Source organism: Gastrolobium bilobum, unplaced genomic scaffold, assembly GCF_033153095.1.
Source record: "Gastrolobium bilobum isolate Gb01-03AN ecotype WA unplaced genomic scaffold, APGP_CSIRO_Gbil_v1 utg2195, whole genome shotgun sequence".
Classification (NCBI taxonomy): Eukaryota; Viridiplantae; Streptophyta; class Magnoliopsida; order Fabales; family Fabaceae; genus Gastrolobium; species Gastrolobium bilobum.
This window is the reverse complement of record NW_026895782.1, coordinates 1,326,528-1,341,164: the sequence shown is the minus strand read 5'-3', so window position 1 is coordinate 1,341,164 and position 14,637 is coordinate 1,326,528. Positions and strand designations below refer to the sequence as shown.

At 34.8% G+C, this 14,637-nt stretch overlaps 1 protein-coding gene across 2 annotated transcripts; it reads left to right on the top strand.

Annotated features, from left to right (window-relative positions):
- The first annotated feature begins 5,305 nt into the window (after positions 1–5,305).
- Positions 5,306–14,228, top strand: LOC133295909 (transcription initiation factor IIF subunit beta). Of its 2 annotated transcripts, none has more exons than XM_061494822.1 (6): positions 5,306–5,611; positions 10,751–10,859; positions 12,812–12,945; positions 13,048–13,122; positions 13,499–13,639; positions 13,785–14,228. In XM_061494822.1, the coding sequence occupies exons 1-6, from the start codon at positions 5,423–5,425 to the stop codon at positions 13,902–13,904; spliced, it is 768 nt and encodes a 255-aa protein (XP_061350806.1). In that variant the 5' UTR covers positions 5,306–5,422; the 3' UTR covers positions 13,905–14,228. The 2 variants fall into 2 exon arrangements, with proteins under 2 accessions (XP_061350806.1, XP_061350805.1); XM_061494821.1 differs by having other exon boundaries at positions 5,316–5,611; positions 13,490–13,639; positions 13,785–14,225.
- Positions 14,229–14,637: the final 409 nt, after the last annotated feature.

Below are 14,637 nucleotides of genomic sequence, written 5' to 3'. Positions count from 1 at the left end.
ATGGAATCGGGTTTGCATTCTATCATTTAATATCATCATACAAACATTTCTACACACACAACATTTTGTGGGCCCACATGTTTTAAAGAAAAAAAAAAACTACGGGCACATAAAACGAATCTCTATAACATTACACAATCATTTTTCCTACAACATAATTCTTATAAAATCCTATGGAATATTAATATAAGGCTCGTAGTAAAGTTTTCATTATTAAGGAAAGACTTTTTAGTCAAGAAAGATCGCATCTCGGTAATACTAAATTTCATTGTCAAGATATTTCTGCAAAACTTATCACAAAGCCACCCACAAAAATCAACTAAAGAGACTTACTATCTTACAACCTGCAACCAACTTGGAGAACATCTCTCCACAAAGCTTGTCATCTCTCCATCAAAGCTGCTCATCTCTCCATAATAAATACATGTGTTAATCCAAATGTACACATCTTCTCCTACATGAATAAACCTGCTTGAATCAAATTTGACTTAAGTGTTAGAGTATCTTGCTGGTACACCACTCATCTTGTTCCATTGAAGACCCATGGGTTAAAGCTGCACCAAATCATTTAGGGACTATTTCCCATAGATGGCGCCAATAATCAGAACCATTTACATCTGAGTTGACCATGTGATAAGGCAAAGATATGAATCTTGCCTGTTGTGAAATCATGAATGGTGAATAGTGAAGTTATGAATATCACTGGGCTGACCATGTGATAAGGCGAAGATATGACTTATCTTGAATTATCTTAAACGTATCCTTAATGTCTCTGCTGTGAAATCCATAAGAGATTGCAAGGATCCATAAAACATGAAAGGCAAAGACATGAAACTTGCCTGGAATGCAGATAAACTTATAAAATATTATAGTTGATATTTTCAAGGTTATTATGAAATTATCTTTAACTGATTTGAACTAATCTCATTGAACTTATCATCTTAATTATATGACATTATTCTTCGAGATACGTGAAAGTTGCAGATTTCACTGAACAAACGAGATATGAACCTTGTCTACAACTTGCTAAAAGTGCCCAAAGCTCTTAAAGTTAGACTTGTAGACACTTGAGGGTAACGCCTAAAAGGCTAAAACTCAAGTTGAAGCTTGAACCTGCCAAAAATACCTAAAGCTCTTAAGCCTAGGAATGAAAAAACTCTAAGGTAACGCCTAAAAGGCTAAAAACTCAAGATGACAAAAATCTGGTATGCAGGCACCTGAACCCTCATACCAGTGCTTGAGGGTAAGACCTAAAAGGCTAAAAACTTAAGTTGAAGGCTTTAGGGTAAAACCTTATAACGGTTAAAACCCTAAGTTTGCATGAAGCGACATCAAATATGCGACATCAAAATCCCAAATGGCAAGATCCCAAAAGACTTCCAGCCATCTTGCCCAAAAGCAACATCAAAACTCACACAAGTGGCATAAAAAGCAAGAGCATGCAAAATATCAAGGTATGAAAATATATGAATTATGAAATGTACATGGTGTAGGGTACAAATATTGCAAAGTAATATGAAATGTACATGGTGTATGGTACAAAGTAAAGAGCATAATGCAAAATAAAAGAACAAAATTTGCCAAGTTAACACACAGACAAATCACACCACGAACTTATACATCTCGCTACTCATGCCTTCAACATAAGCAATGAGTTGAGAGGCTTCTGATCTGGAAGATTAATATAAGGCTCATACTAAAAGCCTTCACTATAAGGAAAGAGTTTTTAGTCAACAAAAGCTGCATCTCAGCAATATTAAATGCTACAATTACTATTGCATCTTAGCAAGTTCCTCTATAAAATTAATCGCCAAGCAAACTTCACCTCCAAGACATATGCAAAGTTTATCACAAAGCCACCCACAATAACCAATTGGAGAGACTTGCCGCATCACAACATACAACCAACTTGGAAAATATCTCTCCACAAAGTTACGCATCTCTCCACTATAAATACGCATGTACGTTAACCTAAAGGTACACATCTTCTTTTACATGAATAAACTTGCTTGAACCAAATCTGACTTGATCGTCAGAATGTCTTGCGGTACACCTCTCATCTTGTTTCAATGAAGACGATGGGTTAAAGCTGCTCCTATTCAAAGCTGTATCAAATCATTTGGGGACTATTTGTGCAGAGAAAAATCACATGATCAGCCCGATATAAATGGTTTTGATCAGACCGTAGAAGGAATCTCTGTAACACCTACTACTGACCCTAAATTGCTGTAGATATTTTACTTGTATTAAATGAATTTATTTGATTTTTTGCATAATTATATTTATTTTTAAATTTACGTAATATCATATTAAAATTTTGTTTGTAAACTAAAATGTAACTTAATATTTATAATTTGAATCTAATTTGAATATATTATGAATATCAAAATATATACTATATGATGTGCTATAATATTATTTAATAAATTTAACATGTCAAACTTATTAATTGATAAATCAACACATTGTTAATAAAAAAATAAAATTTTATAAGTCAGGCAACACGAATTCCTATAAATTAAAGTTGCGTGTTAGAATTAAAGCAACCGTCTGAATGTCTTTATTATCTTAAATAAGGAAGAAAAAACAAGAAATGAGAGAAAAAGTCATGAATGCCACCAAAACAAGGACAGGCAATCACGCATCTCACGACATATCTACGCGGATTTTTATTTTTTTATTTTTTAAAATCAACTGTAGATAGAAGCTGTATGATTTCAAAATTTTAATAAGTTAAGATTGTGATGTATTTTAAATTAAATTAAAGATAAATATTACTTTATTTTATATACTTTATGGATAAATCTACTTTAAATTTTTTATCCCATCTATATAGCAAGTCAACTAGAACAGAAGATTCCAGTTGCAAAATTATGTCCAGGTAAGTGGGTAACAAAATATGTTGGTCTTGGAATGTATTTTAATTTTTACATACCAAATTGGCACTTTCAAACTAACAGCAGCTAAAATAGGAACTGTCATTCATCTAGTACATTTTTCTACGATATAGATAACAATGTCCACTAGTTCAGAGTCAGCCTCAATATGCCTGACATTCAGTCATAGTCAGATTTTAGGCCATGGGCTTTATCTTTACCCTCATAATCGGTGAGTTGTTAAAACCAAGTTGCTAGATGAATTAGAGAGAGAAGATTAGTGAAAATTCTGAACGATACCAATACTTGCCACCTCTAGGGGGTAGCCAAACACATGTTGGGTGTTACGGTATTTTGAAAATTAAAATTGCATTTTCATGTAAGATTAGTATTTTTTATGTTATGGAAAATAATTTTTTTTTGTATGGCCCCACATGAGACTCACAAACTTTTATACCTATGTAAAAATAAAATTATCTTCTACAACATAAAAAACATTAATTCTCTAACAAAAACAACACAAATCATATAAGGGATATATTTTTCTTATGTTGTAGGAAAAGAATTACCTCATGTTGTAGAAATAAAAGTATAAGTGGGACCCACATGTAAGAGGAGAGAGAAAAAAAAAAGTGGTGGGACCCAACCCTTTTTGTGTGTGTAGGAGAGATGTTTATCTCATATAAAATGAGATAAACATAACCCATCATATAATTACATACATGAATACTATTAGCTATCAGTCCACATCCATCAACCAGCCCATGATCAAGTCTTGAAAACGAGTGGGCCTTTTCACTTCAATTTTTCTGCTAAGCCCAGATGTTCTGGTCTTCATGTTCCTTGATCCTTATATGGGCCAACTCCAATAGCTGGGCCCTTAACACTAGACTTCCTCTTTATGACTTCTAGCTAGAGTAGTTGCCCATGGACTCCTCCTTTGTGAAGCATAAAAAAGTTCACTTTGAGCTGATGAGGTGGAAATACAGGGACATTTGTTATTTCACCAAAACAAAAAAAGGGACTTTTGTTATTATGTTATTTATAAGTTTGATTTTGTCTTCTTCTTTTTTTAATAAGAAACATAGTGTTAAGGAAGCTAACATTTGCTAGCTGAAGGAAGGTTTGAATGTTGTTCCCCAACTCTGTTGAAGAGTACGGTTACGACCTGAGCTACTGCTAGCTCATGTGGCACACATAAATTTCTCACCCACAATTACATGTCAAGCACAATTGAAGCGTAAGCAAACAACAATTTAGATTTCATTTGAAAATTGTCTGGATAATGTTGCTAATGAATGAAAATGGTGGCCATTGTTTTGAAGATAGATGTGAGACCTGAGAAAGCTTCCATCCTCAGATAAGATTCGAGGGAAAATCAAAGAAAATTAATCACAGCTGTTATGGGCCATTTTATACAGATATTGTAGTCAAAGTTTTTAAAAGGAAAAAAAAATCTTTTGGAACGTATATTTTTGAAGTTATGTATAAAAATTGGGTTTAATGTTTCTTATAGAAGATAAATTTATTTCTTACACAAACAAAAAAATGTATGGAGCCCACATAGATTATATGAATAAAAGAGAAATTTTTTTTTATATATTATAATATGAGAAATATTAACCGCGTACAAATTTTATGTAGAATTTTAATACAATTGTATTTGTTTATAAAATTTCCCGATCTCTTGTGGTTGGCAATGTACCATCCCTACCACGAGCAAACATTTATTAGAAGCCTTTTTATCTTGGATGAATCTCTTTTAGGAATCAAAGAAGGGTTGTTATTATCCATGTATTAAAAAGGGTTGTTATAGACAAAAATTTAATTTTCTATCAAGAAACTGATTCTGCGCTCTCTACAATGTTGCTTAATTTCTTTTCCCTTTGCCTGAAGAAGTGAGCAAACGTGCTTGGAATTAATTAGGACGATATTATGGATGGCCAATAGAAAATAGAGAGCAAATTTTTCATATTTAGTGTGATTTTTTTTTATTTAAAAAAAGTAATAAAATGAGAAATCATCTTACAAACTTTTTAATCGTGTGATAGAAAAAAAAAATATTTTTCGCAATATTAATCCATTAAAACATATTATAAATCTTTATAAGTTTTAACTTTTTTTTCTCACTAAATTAAGATTGAGGCTCAGGTGCATTCTTAAGTCGTGAGCATTTTTTTCTTTTTGGTTTCAATCATGTATAACAAAAATGGAAATTTATGGAGATAAATATTTTAAATATAAATTTCTTCGCATATATTTTTTTTAATTTTATAGTATTATTTTGATCTCAGGGTTAAACGTTTTTATTTTTTATTTTTTATATGGCAAATAAAAAAAAAAAACATTGTTAAACTTTTTGGTCCGACAAGTTTCGAACAGTTAGGTTTCTTGTGTTCCCTGGTATTGGCCCAAGATACCATTTTATTTTTCAGGAAGTCCAAGTCAAATTAAATTGACTGGGGGTTATGTCGGTCTCAGACACGAGCGTAATGTTTTAGGGCGCAGAGTGAGAGAGAGGGAGAGAGAGAGAGAGAGAGAGAGAGATGGAGGAGGAGAATGGAAGTAGCAGCTCCAACTTGGAGACTTTGAAGGCTGAGAGATCGGTGTGGTTGATGAAGTGCCCTTTGGTTGTGGCTAAGTCATGGCAGAATCATCCTCCTTCCCAACCTCTTGCTAAGGTTGTACTTTCCCTTGATCCTCTCCACCCTGAAGATGATCCCTCTGCTATCCAGGTTTTCCCTCAATTCAATTCCCATTTTGTCCCTCACTTCATTTGCTTTTGCTTTCTTCTTGTTAGCTGCTACGGTAAATGCTAACACACTTGGCTGCTGTTTGGATCCGTATCCATACCTAATCTGGATAGCTCGTCCCTCTCTTATTTTTTGAACTTTTAGGTTTAATTGTTTTCAATCCTTTTTAACTTTTCCAAAATGACATACAGTTTTAATTTCGCAAAATGCAAAAAATAGAAGCTTTTTTTTTTTTTTTTTTTCATATGGCATGTATGACCTAAAAAGAACTGTGAAAGTGTGTTTGGAACACCAGATTTTAGAAATTAATTTGATTTGTAAAATGAAATCCTTCGTCTGGGAGGTTATAAAATAGGAACTGTAGAATATTCTAGAGTTTTCTACTTGTTTCTAGCTACTTATCCCTTTGAGTAGTGTGATGCCTCTTCGGTTACTGTGTATTTTATTTATTACTTCAACTCCTTAACTACCTTGTAATCTGTATATAAAGATCCCTTTGGGTGTCAATCAATATATGAAAAATACATTTCAGTCTTATATTTCATCATGGTATCAAGAGCAGGTTATCCTGTGGTCATCTTGTAAACCTTCACGTTTCCTTCCGTTTTCCGTTTTTCACTGTTTATTAAAATAACTCAGAAACCATATCTGGACCCCTCCAATCACGAAACCAAGGCCACCATTGGACTCATAAGCCATTTCCGAGTCGACCCACGTCAGCCCCGTCGCCGGAAAGTCAACCACGCGCCGCCACTGCAGAACTGCCTCTCCGGCGCGTGTGAGCCACGCGCCGCCCTGCCGGCCTCCGTTTGTCACGCGGCTTTCACAAAACGGCTCGCCTGGCCTTCCTCTTCTTGTTCTGGGGGTTTAAATCACGATTGGAGCACTCTTCTTGCTGGGTCCAGTTGGTTCCTCTTCGTGACTTTTCAGTTCTGAACGATTGGAGTTCCTTTTTTGTTTTTTTTTTTTATTTTGAACAATGGAAGTTGAAAATATTGAGGCTGAGAATAAGCATTCTGAAAAATCATCCGGTAATGTTTCCGGTGTCTTTCCTCTTCCCTGTTCTTCGTCTTCCGGAGACAACCCAGCTATACAGATTACTAACCACCGTTTAAACGGTAAGAATTATGAGCAATTTCAGAAGGTGATGTCTCAATCTGTTGAGGCAACTAGTCATGTTGCTCAACAAGGTATGGCATTCCATGTTGATCATAGTAGTCGTTGGATTCTTGATTCGGGAGCTTCTGATCATATGACAGGGAATGCATCCCTGTTTTGTTCTTATATCCCTTATTATCACCAGTCACGAATAAGGACTGCTGATGGTAGTTTCTCTAATATTGCGGGAAAGGGATCCATTAAGCTCTCTGAACATATTACTTTGAATTCTGTCCTTCATGTCCCTTCTCTTACTTGTAACCTTATCTCTATTAGTAATCTCTCCTCTGAATTGCATTGTGTTGCTAAATTCTCTGCCAAAACCTGTGTTTTTCAAGAACAGGATTCGGGGTTGATGATTGGCAGTGCTAGAGAGGAAGAAGGGCTTTACTATTTTGAAGAAGATTCTCATGAAAAGAGATTTTTTGCAAATCACTCTTTATGTTTATCAGACGATTGTAATGATGTTTTGTTGTGGCATCGTCGTTTAGGACACCCAAATTTCTTTTATCTTCAAAAGCTGCTTCCAAACTTATTTATCAACAAAAAACCAAGTTCCTTTTTTTGTGATGATTGTCAGTTTGCAAAACACTCTCGTGTTTCTTATTTCCCTAGAGATTATCATGTTTCGTCTCCATTTACATTGATTCATAGTGATATTTGGGGCCCAGCTCGTGAAAAAAATATATCTGGAACTCGTTGGTTTATTACCTTTATTGATGATCATTCTAGAGTATGCTGGGTATATCTTCTAAAAGATAAGTCTGAAGCTGCAACCACTTTTAAAAATTTTCATGCTATGGTACAAACTCAATTCCAGACCTCTATCCAAATCCTGCGAACTGACAACGGTACTGAATATTTTAATTCTGTTCTTGGTGATTACCTAACCAAGCAAGGTATTATCCATCAAAGTTCTTGTCCTAACACCCCTCAACAAAATGGGGTGGCTGAAAGAAAAAATAGACATCTCATTAAAGTTGCTAGAGCCCTCTTGTCTACAATGCAGGTCCCTAAATACCTGTGGGGGGAGGCTGTCTTGACTGCCTCATATCTCATCAATCGGATGCCCTCTCGCGTCCTGAATTTTCATTCTCCCATATCTTGCCTTACCCGCTCTTTTCCCTCCTTTCGGGCTCTCTCTTCCCTTCCTCCAAAGTTGTTTGGCTGCGTGGTTTTTGTTCATATTCCTCCACATCAAAGGTCCAAACTTGATCATAAGTCTGTTAAATGTGTCTTCATAGGATATCCTCTTAATAAAAAAGGTTACAAGTGCTACTCACCTTCTCTTCGAAAGGTCTTTGTTTCTATGGATGTTACTTTTTGTGAAACACAATCATTTTTTCCCTCGACTTCTCTTCAGGGGGGAGTCTATTGGTATAAATGAAGACAAGTCTTGGAATCCAAATAATTCTACTGTCTTACCTTTACCCTTGGAAACATTTGTTGTTTCTTTACCTTTGGAGTCAGGGGGAGTTAATGTACAGGAGACAAGGACAACAATTGTACCAGAGACTGGAGATCCTCCCGGTAAATGGGAAAAATTCTACAGCAGGCGAAAATCTCCTCAAGATCCTCTAGACTGCCAGGATTCTGACCCGAGTCCTAGTTCCAGCAATCCACTTGAGAACACTGGTACAGTTGACCTAGATGTGCCCATTGCCCTTCGAAAAGGTACTAGATCTTGCACTGCTCATCCTATTTCTCATCACATTTCATATGAAAAGTTATCTCCAGGTTTTCGTGCTTTCAACACTATATTAGACAGTACAAAAATACCAAAAAATATCCAAGAGGCACTTAATGACCCTAAATGGAGGGATGCAGTCTTTGAAGAAATGGATGCTCTTAAAAAAAATGGAACTTGGGAGTCCGTGGCACTTCCCAGAGTAAAGAAAACTGTAGGTTGCAAATGGGTGTTCACAATAAAATTTAATGCAGATAACAACATCAACAAATATAAGGCCAGATTGGTTGCCAAAGGATTTACTCAGACTTATGGGATAGACTATCAGGAGACGTTCGCTCCCGTTGCCAAACTTAACTCTATCCGAGTCTTACTATCACTTGCTGCCAACCTTGATTGGCCCTTGCATCAATTGGACGTAAAGAACGCTTTCTTAAATGGGGACTTACATGAGGAAGTTTACATGGATCCACCACCTGGTTTTGAACAGGGAGATGGTTCTGTATGCATGTTGAAGAAATCTCTTTATGGACTTAAACAATCCCCTAGAGAGTGGTTTGAAAAGTTTACTCGTGTTGTTAAAGAAAGAGGATTTATCCAAGCTCAGACTGATCACACTTTATTTTTTAAACACTCCGATAGTGGCAAAATTGCTATCCTCATTGTTTATGTTGACGACATAATTGTCACAGGTGATGACTGGGAAGAAATAAAATCTTTAAAAGGGGGTTTAGCTAGTCAGTTTGAACTAAAGGATCTTGGATCTCTCAAATATTTCCTTGGAATGGAAGTTGCTCGTAGCAAGGCGGGAATTTCCTTATCTCAAAAGAAATATATTCTAGACCTGCTACAAGAAACAGGTATGCTTGGGTGCAAGCCTGCAGAAACTCCAGTTGAACCCAATATTAAATTGGGAATTGAAGATGGAAAAGATGTTGATAGGGAGCAATACCAAAGGTTGGTAGGGAAGCTGATCTACTTATCTCACACTCGGCCTGATATTGCATTTGCGGTTAGCATGGTTAGCCAATTCATGCATTCTCCTAAGGAAAAACACCTTAGTGCTGTTTATAGAATCCTCAAGTACCTCAAAAACACCCCTGGTCGAGGAATGCTCTTTAAAAGGGGACACAAGAGGATGATAGAAATCTATACAGATGCTGATTGGGCTGGCTCTGCTATGGACCGAAGATCCACTTCAGGATATTGTACCTATGTCTGGGGAAATCTTGTGACCTGGAGAAGTAAGAAACAAACTGTTGTTGCCAGAAGCAGTGCAGAAGCAGAATTTCGGGCGCTAGCCCATGGCATTTGTGAAGGAATCTGGTTAAGAAGGCTCCTTGGAGAATTAAAGATATCTTATTCTCTACCTGTGAGACTCTATTGTGATAATAAGGCTGCAGTCAGTATTGCTCAAAATCCTGTACATCATGACAGAACCAAACATGTGGAGGTTGATCGTCATTTTATCAAAGAAAAATTGGAGGAGGGTAGTGTATGTTTGTCATATATACCTACCAAGGAGCAAACAGCCGACATTCTCACCAAAGGATTACACAAACCCATCTTTGAGGATTTAATTAGCAAGTTGGGAATGATCAATATATATCTCCCAACTTGAGGGGGAGTGTAGAATATTCTAGAGTTTTCTACTTGTTTCTAGCTACTTGTCCCTTTGAGTAGTGTGATGCCTCTTCGGTTACTGTGTATTTTATTTATTACTTCAACTCCTTAACTACCTTGTAATCTGTATATAAAGATCCCTTTGGGTGTCAATCAATATATGAAAAATACATTTCAGTCTTATATTGATTTGTTTTTCAAATCCTTTCGATTTGAGTTGCATGTATTTATGTAAAAATTCACTCAAATTTGAATAGATTTAATTTGTCAATTCTTTTCCTTATTTGTTTGCCTATTTTATATGTTCTAGGTAAGGGACTGCGGGTAATATTGTGAATTACTTAAGTAAAATGAATTCTATTCACCTATAAGGTATTCCAAACATGGAATTTGATTTGCAAATTGTTTTTATTTTTAATAATATGTTCAAAACATGAGAATTGTTTTCATTTAGAAACCAATTCCACATTTTAATGATTTTATTGTGTGTGTTTTGTACTATTATCCCATTCGAATTTATTGACTGTGCAAGAGGATTGAAGATTCAGCTTCTAGATTCGTCACAGTATAGTCAAGTTCTTCTGATTAATATTTGTTGCTTGTGTTAATGTGAGATAGTCATTGATTTTATGACACTTTCGTAATTATGTCAGTTTACAATGGAGATGGCTGGCTCTGAAGCTGTGAATATGCCAAAAACTTATTCTCTGAATATGTTTAAAGACTTTGTTCCTATGTGTGTCCTCTCTGAGACAAGCCAAGGTGAGATTTGTAATCTCAGCTTAATGCCAGTTGTAGTTCTTATTTATCAATAATAGCAATTTCAAAATTATCAACTATTCAGCAATACCATAGTGCATCCATATCAGTTATCTAATCTCGTGTACATAATATAATGTTTATTTTATTTTATAATATCTATTTTTGATATCATAGCCTTTCAAATTAGAAGTTGCGGTGTTGTCATCAGGGTTATAGTTCGAAAATCATGTTATTATTGATTATATTGTATTGATGCTTATTAAACTAGTTATGTTAGTAATCTATTGTTTATTGAACTGGTTGTCTGGGACAGAGCTTTAGAAGGTTTAGAAGGGGTGCATATCCCCCTTCCCCCTAAATTTTGTTTTCAAAGATGTATATAATAAATTGGCAAGATTTTATTGATAAATGTTGTTAATAACTAGTTCATTCAAAGCCCACTGTAGTTAATCTTTTGTTTTCTTGATTCTTATAAACTACTGTCATTTGTTTATATGTAAAAATGAGTGTGTCTACATCACTTTTGCAATCTGATTGTGGGTCCTTCATTTCACTTTTAACTCTGCATTGCATGTCGGATTTGGGTGAAAACTTTTAAGCAAATTAGTTTCTTATCTTATTAAGGTCTTTCTTTAATCATTCTATGCGTGTTCAGCTCAACACTAAATGTCAAAGCTTTGCCACTGGCCCCTCAAATTTTTTGTTCAAGATCTGCAACAGCTAATTATGGTTTGAGATTTTAGCACAACAGGATATTGCTTGCTAATCAGTATATTTATTTTTAATCATTTTGTTGATATTTGACAATTATTTTGATTTTCAGAGTCCAAATAATTTAATATAAACTAGCGAGCATCCCATGCTTTACACTAGAATTTAGTATAAGTATAGATTAAAAGAGCGATGATATTTGAAACTAAAATAAGGATATGTATGGTAAGATTGAAAGAGAGTTTGAAATTTTAAAATTTAGTAGTTAAAAAAGACATGTTTCATTTTTTAAGTGAGATTCAAATTAGAAATTAAGCCATTTTCTGGAAAGAAGACTCAAATTTAATTGATTGGGGTGGATAGGAATCAGGTAATCCCATTGTAAATGGGAAAACCCTCCCAATTTAAACCCAAGTAGGTAAATGGGGATTGATACTGGTTCTAAATTCAAGTACCATACAAATCTGTAATAGGAGAAACCAGGAAGTTTGGGACCTAGTGGGGACTGAGATAAGGATTAAGATCTCTTCCCAAATGGGGACAGGAACGGGATTACTTTTCACATACCCAATTCCTGCTGGGTGCCATCCGCCCATCCCTATTGGCTGAACAATATATCAAACCTCTTGTATATTTTTTTTTGGACTATTTAATAAATAGACCACTCAGAATGTTGGCTGTTTTATATGGATAACAGTTTTTTCCCTAATTCTTTGCCATTCCTCTCTGGGCATGATTTTTGTCTTAACAGTTTTATAGAAACTAGAACTCAGAACTGAAAAATTATTTTCTGTTTTAAATGTGATGTTTATGTTAAGAAGGGACACTTGGAAGACAAAAGTAAATTTGAGATGGAAGGTTTCTGAGTTTAAGCAATACAGCCATTGTTTATCGTTAGTAAATAGCATTAGTAAGTACTGATGTTCTTTTATTTCACCGAATTTTCTTTTTGCAATGTTTACATAGTAGTCATCACTTCAGTTATGTAGTGTACTTGGCAATTTGATTGCTTAAGGGGAGTTTGAGATGAGGAGAAGGGGTGTTACCTTTTAAGTTTCATTGGTCTAATTAATTTGTTTTATGATGACATGGAAATTTTTAATCATGAATTCTGGTATATTAATAAATTAAAATAGATGAATAATACTTGTACACACAGTTTTTTTTGTTTTTTTATTTGTCAGTTGTTGTATGAAGCTTAGTTGCCATAGGTTAGGTAACAGCTTTTATGTTTATTTTAGGCGGCAAGGTTGGAATGGAAGGGAAAGTAGAACACAAGTTTGATATGAAGCCCCATGGTGAAAACATTGAAGAGTATGGCAAATTGTGTCGTGAGAGAACAAACAAATCTATGATAAAAAATCGACAGATACAGGTAGTGTTTCATGTCTATCATTTAGTTATTATCCCTAAATAGTCTTGCTTTATGTCCATGATTAAATAATTGACTCTCTGGTTCCCTTGATTCAATTGGAAGGTTATCGATAATGATCGTGGTGTTCTAATGAGGCCAATGCCCGGAATGATTGGTCTAGTTTCATCGAATTCCAAGGTACCCTATTTTGTATACATTTTATGATCTATTGTACATGTTAACATTCTTCCAATTGACTATATCTGTTGCTTTTGCTTATATGAAATTTCAGGCATAGCGTGTAGACGTTTTACATTAACAATTAAAAATTAAAAATTAAAAACGTAAAAGTTCATATCATGACTCTAAAACATTATGATATAGTAGCCACTACCACAAGCGTTATCCACGAGATGATACCATCATAAATTGATGTAATCACAGTAAAAATTCACTGGAGTAATATGAATAATACTTGTTTCAAGAAGAAAGTTAGGTCCTTCGAATGTGTGTGTGCATGGAATAATCTGTGAGGTTTTTTCTTGTTCTTATGAAACTTTCACAGGATAAGAAGAAGACACAGCCAGTTAAGCAATCTGATACAAAGAGAACAAGAAGAGATAGAGGAGAGCTGGAGGATATAATGTTCAAGCTATTTGAAAGACAGCCTAATTGGGCCTTGAAGCAGCTTGTCCAAGAGACTGATCAACCTGCGGTATGTCTTCCTGCTCTGTTTTTCTTCTCCGATTCCATAGCTTGATGTGATGTTGTGTTTATAGCATTCATATGTTCTATAATATATATAATATTATATATCTATGCATTAAAGCTAAGTTCCCCCTCCCCGTTTTCTTTTGCAGCAATTCTTGAAAGAGATCTTGAATGAACTGTGTGTGTACAATAAAAGAGGTGCCAATCAAGGAACTTACGAGCTGAAGCCTGAATACAAAAAAACTGTTGAAGATCCAGGCGCTGAATAAGTGCTTTTGTTCCTTACATTCTATTACTGACTCTACAAGCCCCTTCCCCCCGCCAACTCGAAATTCAGTCTCTTTCTCGGCATTGAGAAGGTTGTCAACGTGTTTAGGGTAATGGATGGAAAGGCAAAGAATTACTAGACAACAAAATAACTAGCAAAATGTGTATCTGTTCTACAGGCCTGAGGCCCTGTTATATGTGGACTCTATTTCATGATTATTGAATGTATATTAGCACGAAAATGTCCTAAATGAATTTTCATTTTGCAGCTCAGTTGTCTTCCGTTCTACATGTGTTGGATTTATTGTCTAGGTTCTTTCAGGGGAGGTCAACGTTGTAACTTAAATATTTGCTTAGTTTTGAAATAATTTTCATTTAGGATTTTCTATGAAGATTAAGAAATTATGATTCTTGATTTTTTTTAAAAAAAATTATATTTGACATTGTTTATTTACTTTATTACTATTCTCTTATTTTATTTAATAAAGATATTATTTTTTAAAGTGATGAATAATTTAAAATAAACTAAAACTTTCAAAGTGATATGTATTTTGTTATTGTTTTTTTCATTTTTGTGTATTTAGGAAGGCTTATGACCTAGACCAACCCAAAATAGGGGTTACATGCAAAATAGTCTGATTGTCTTTGATAATGGCAAAAGCATTATAACTGTATATTTCAAGGACGGTAAAGGAAGAAGACTAGACACAACAACCCAAGGGATCTATATATGCC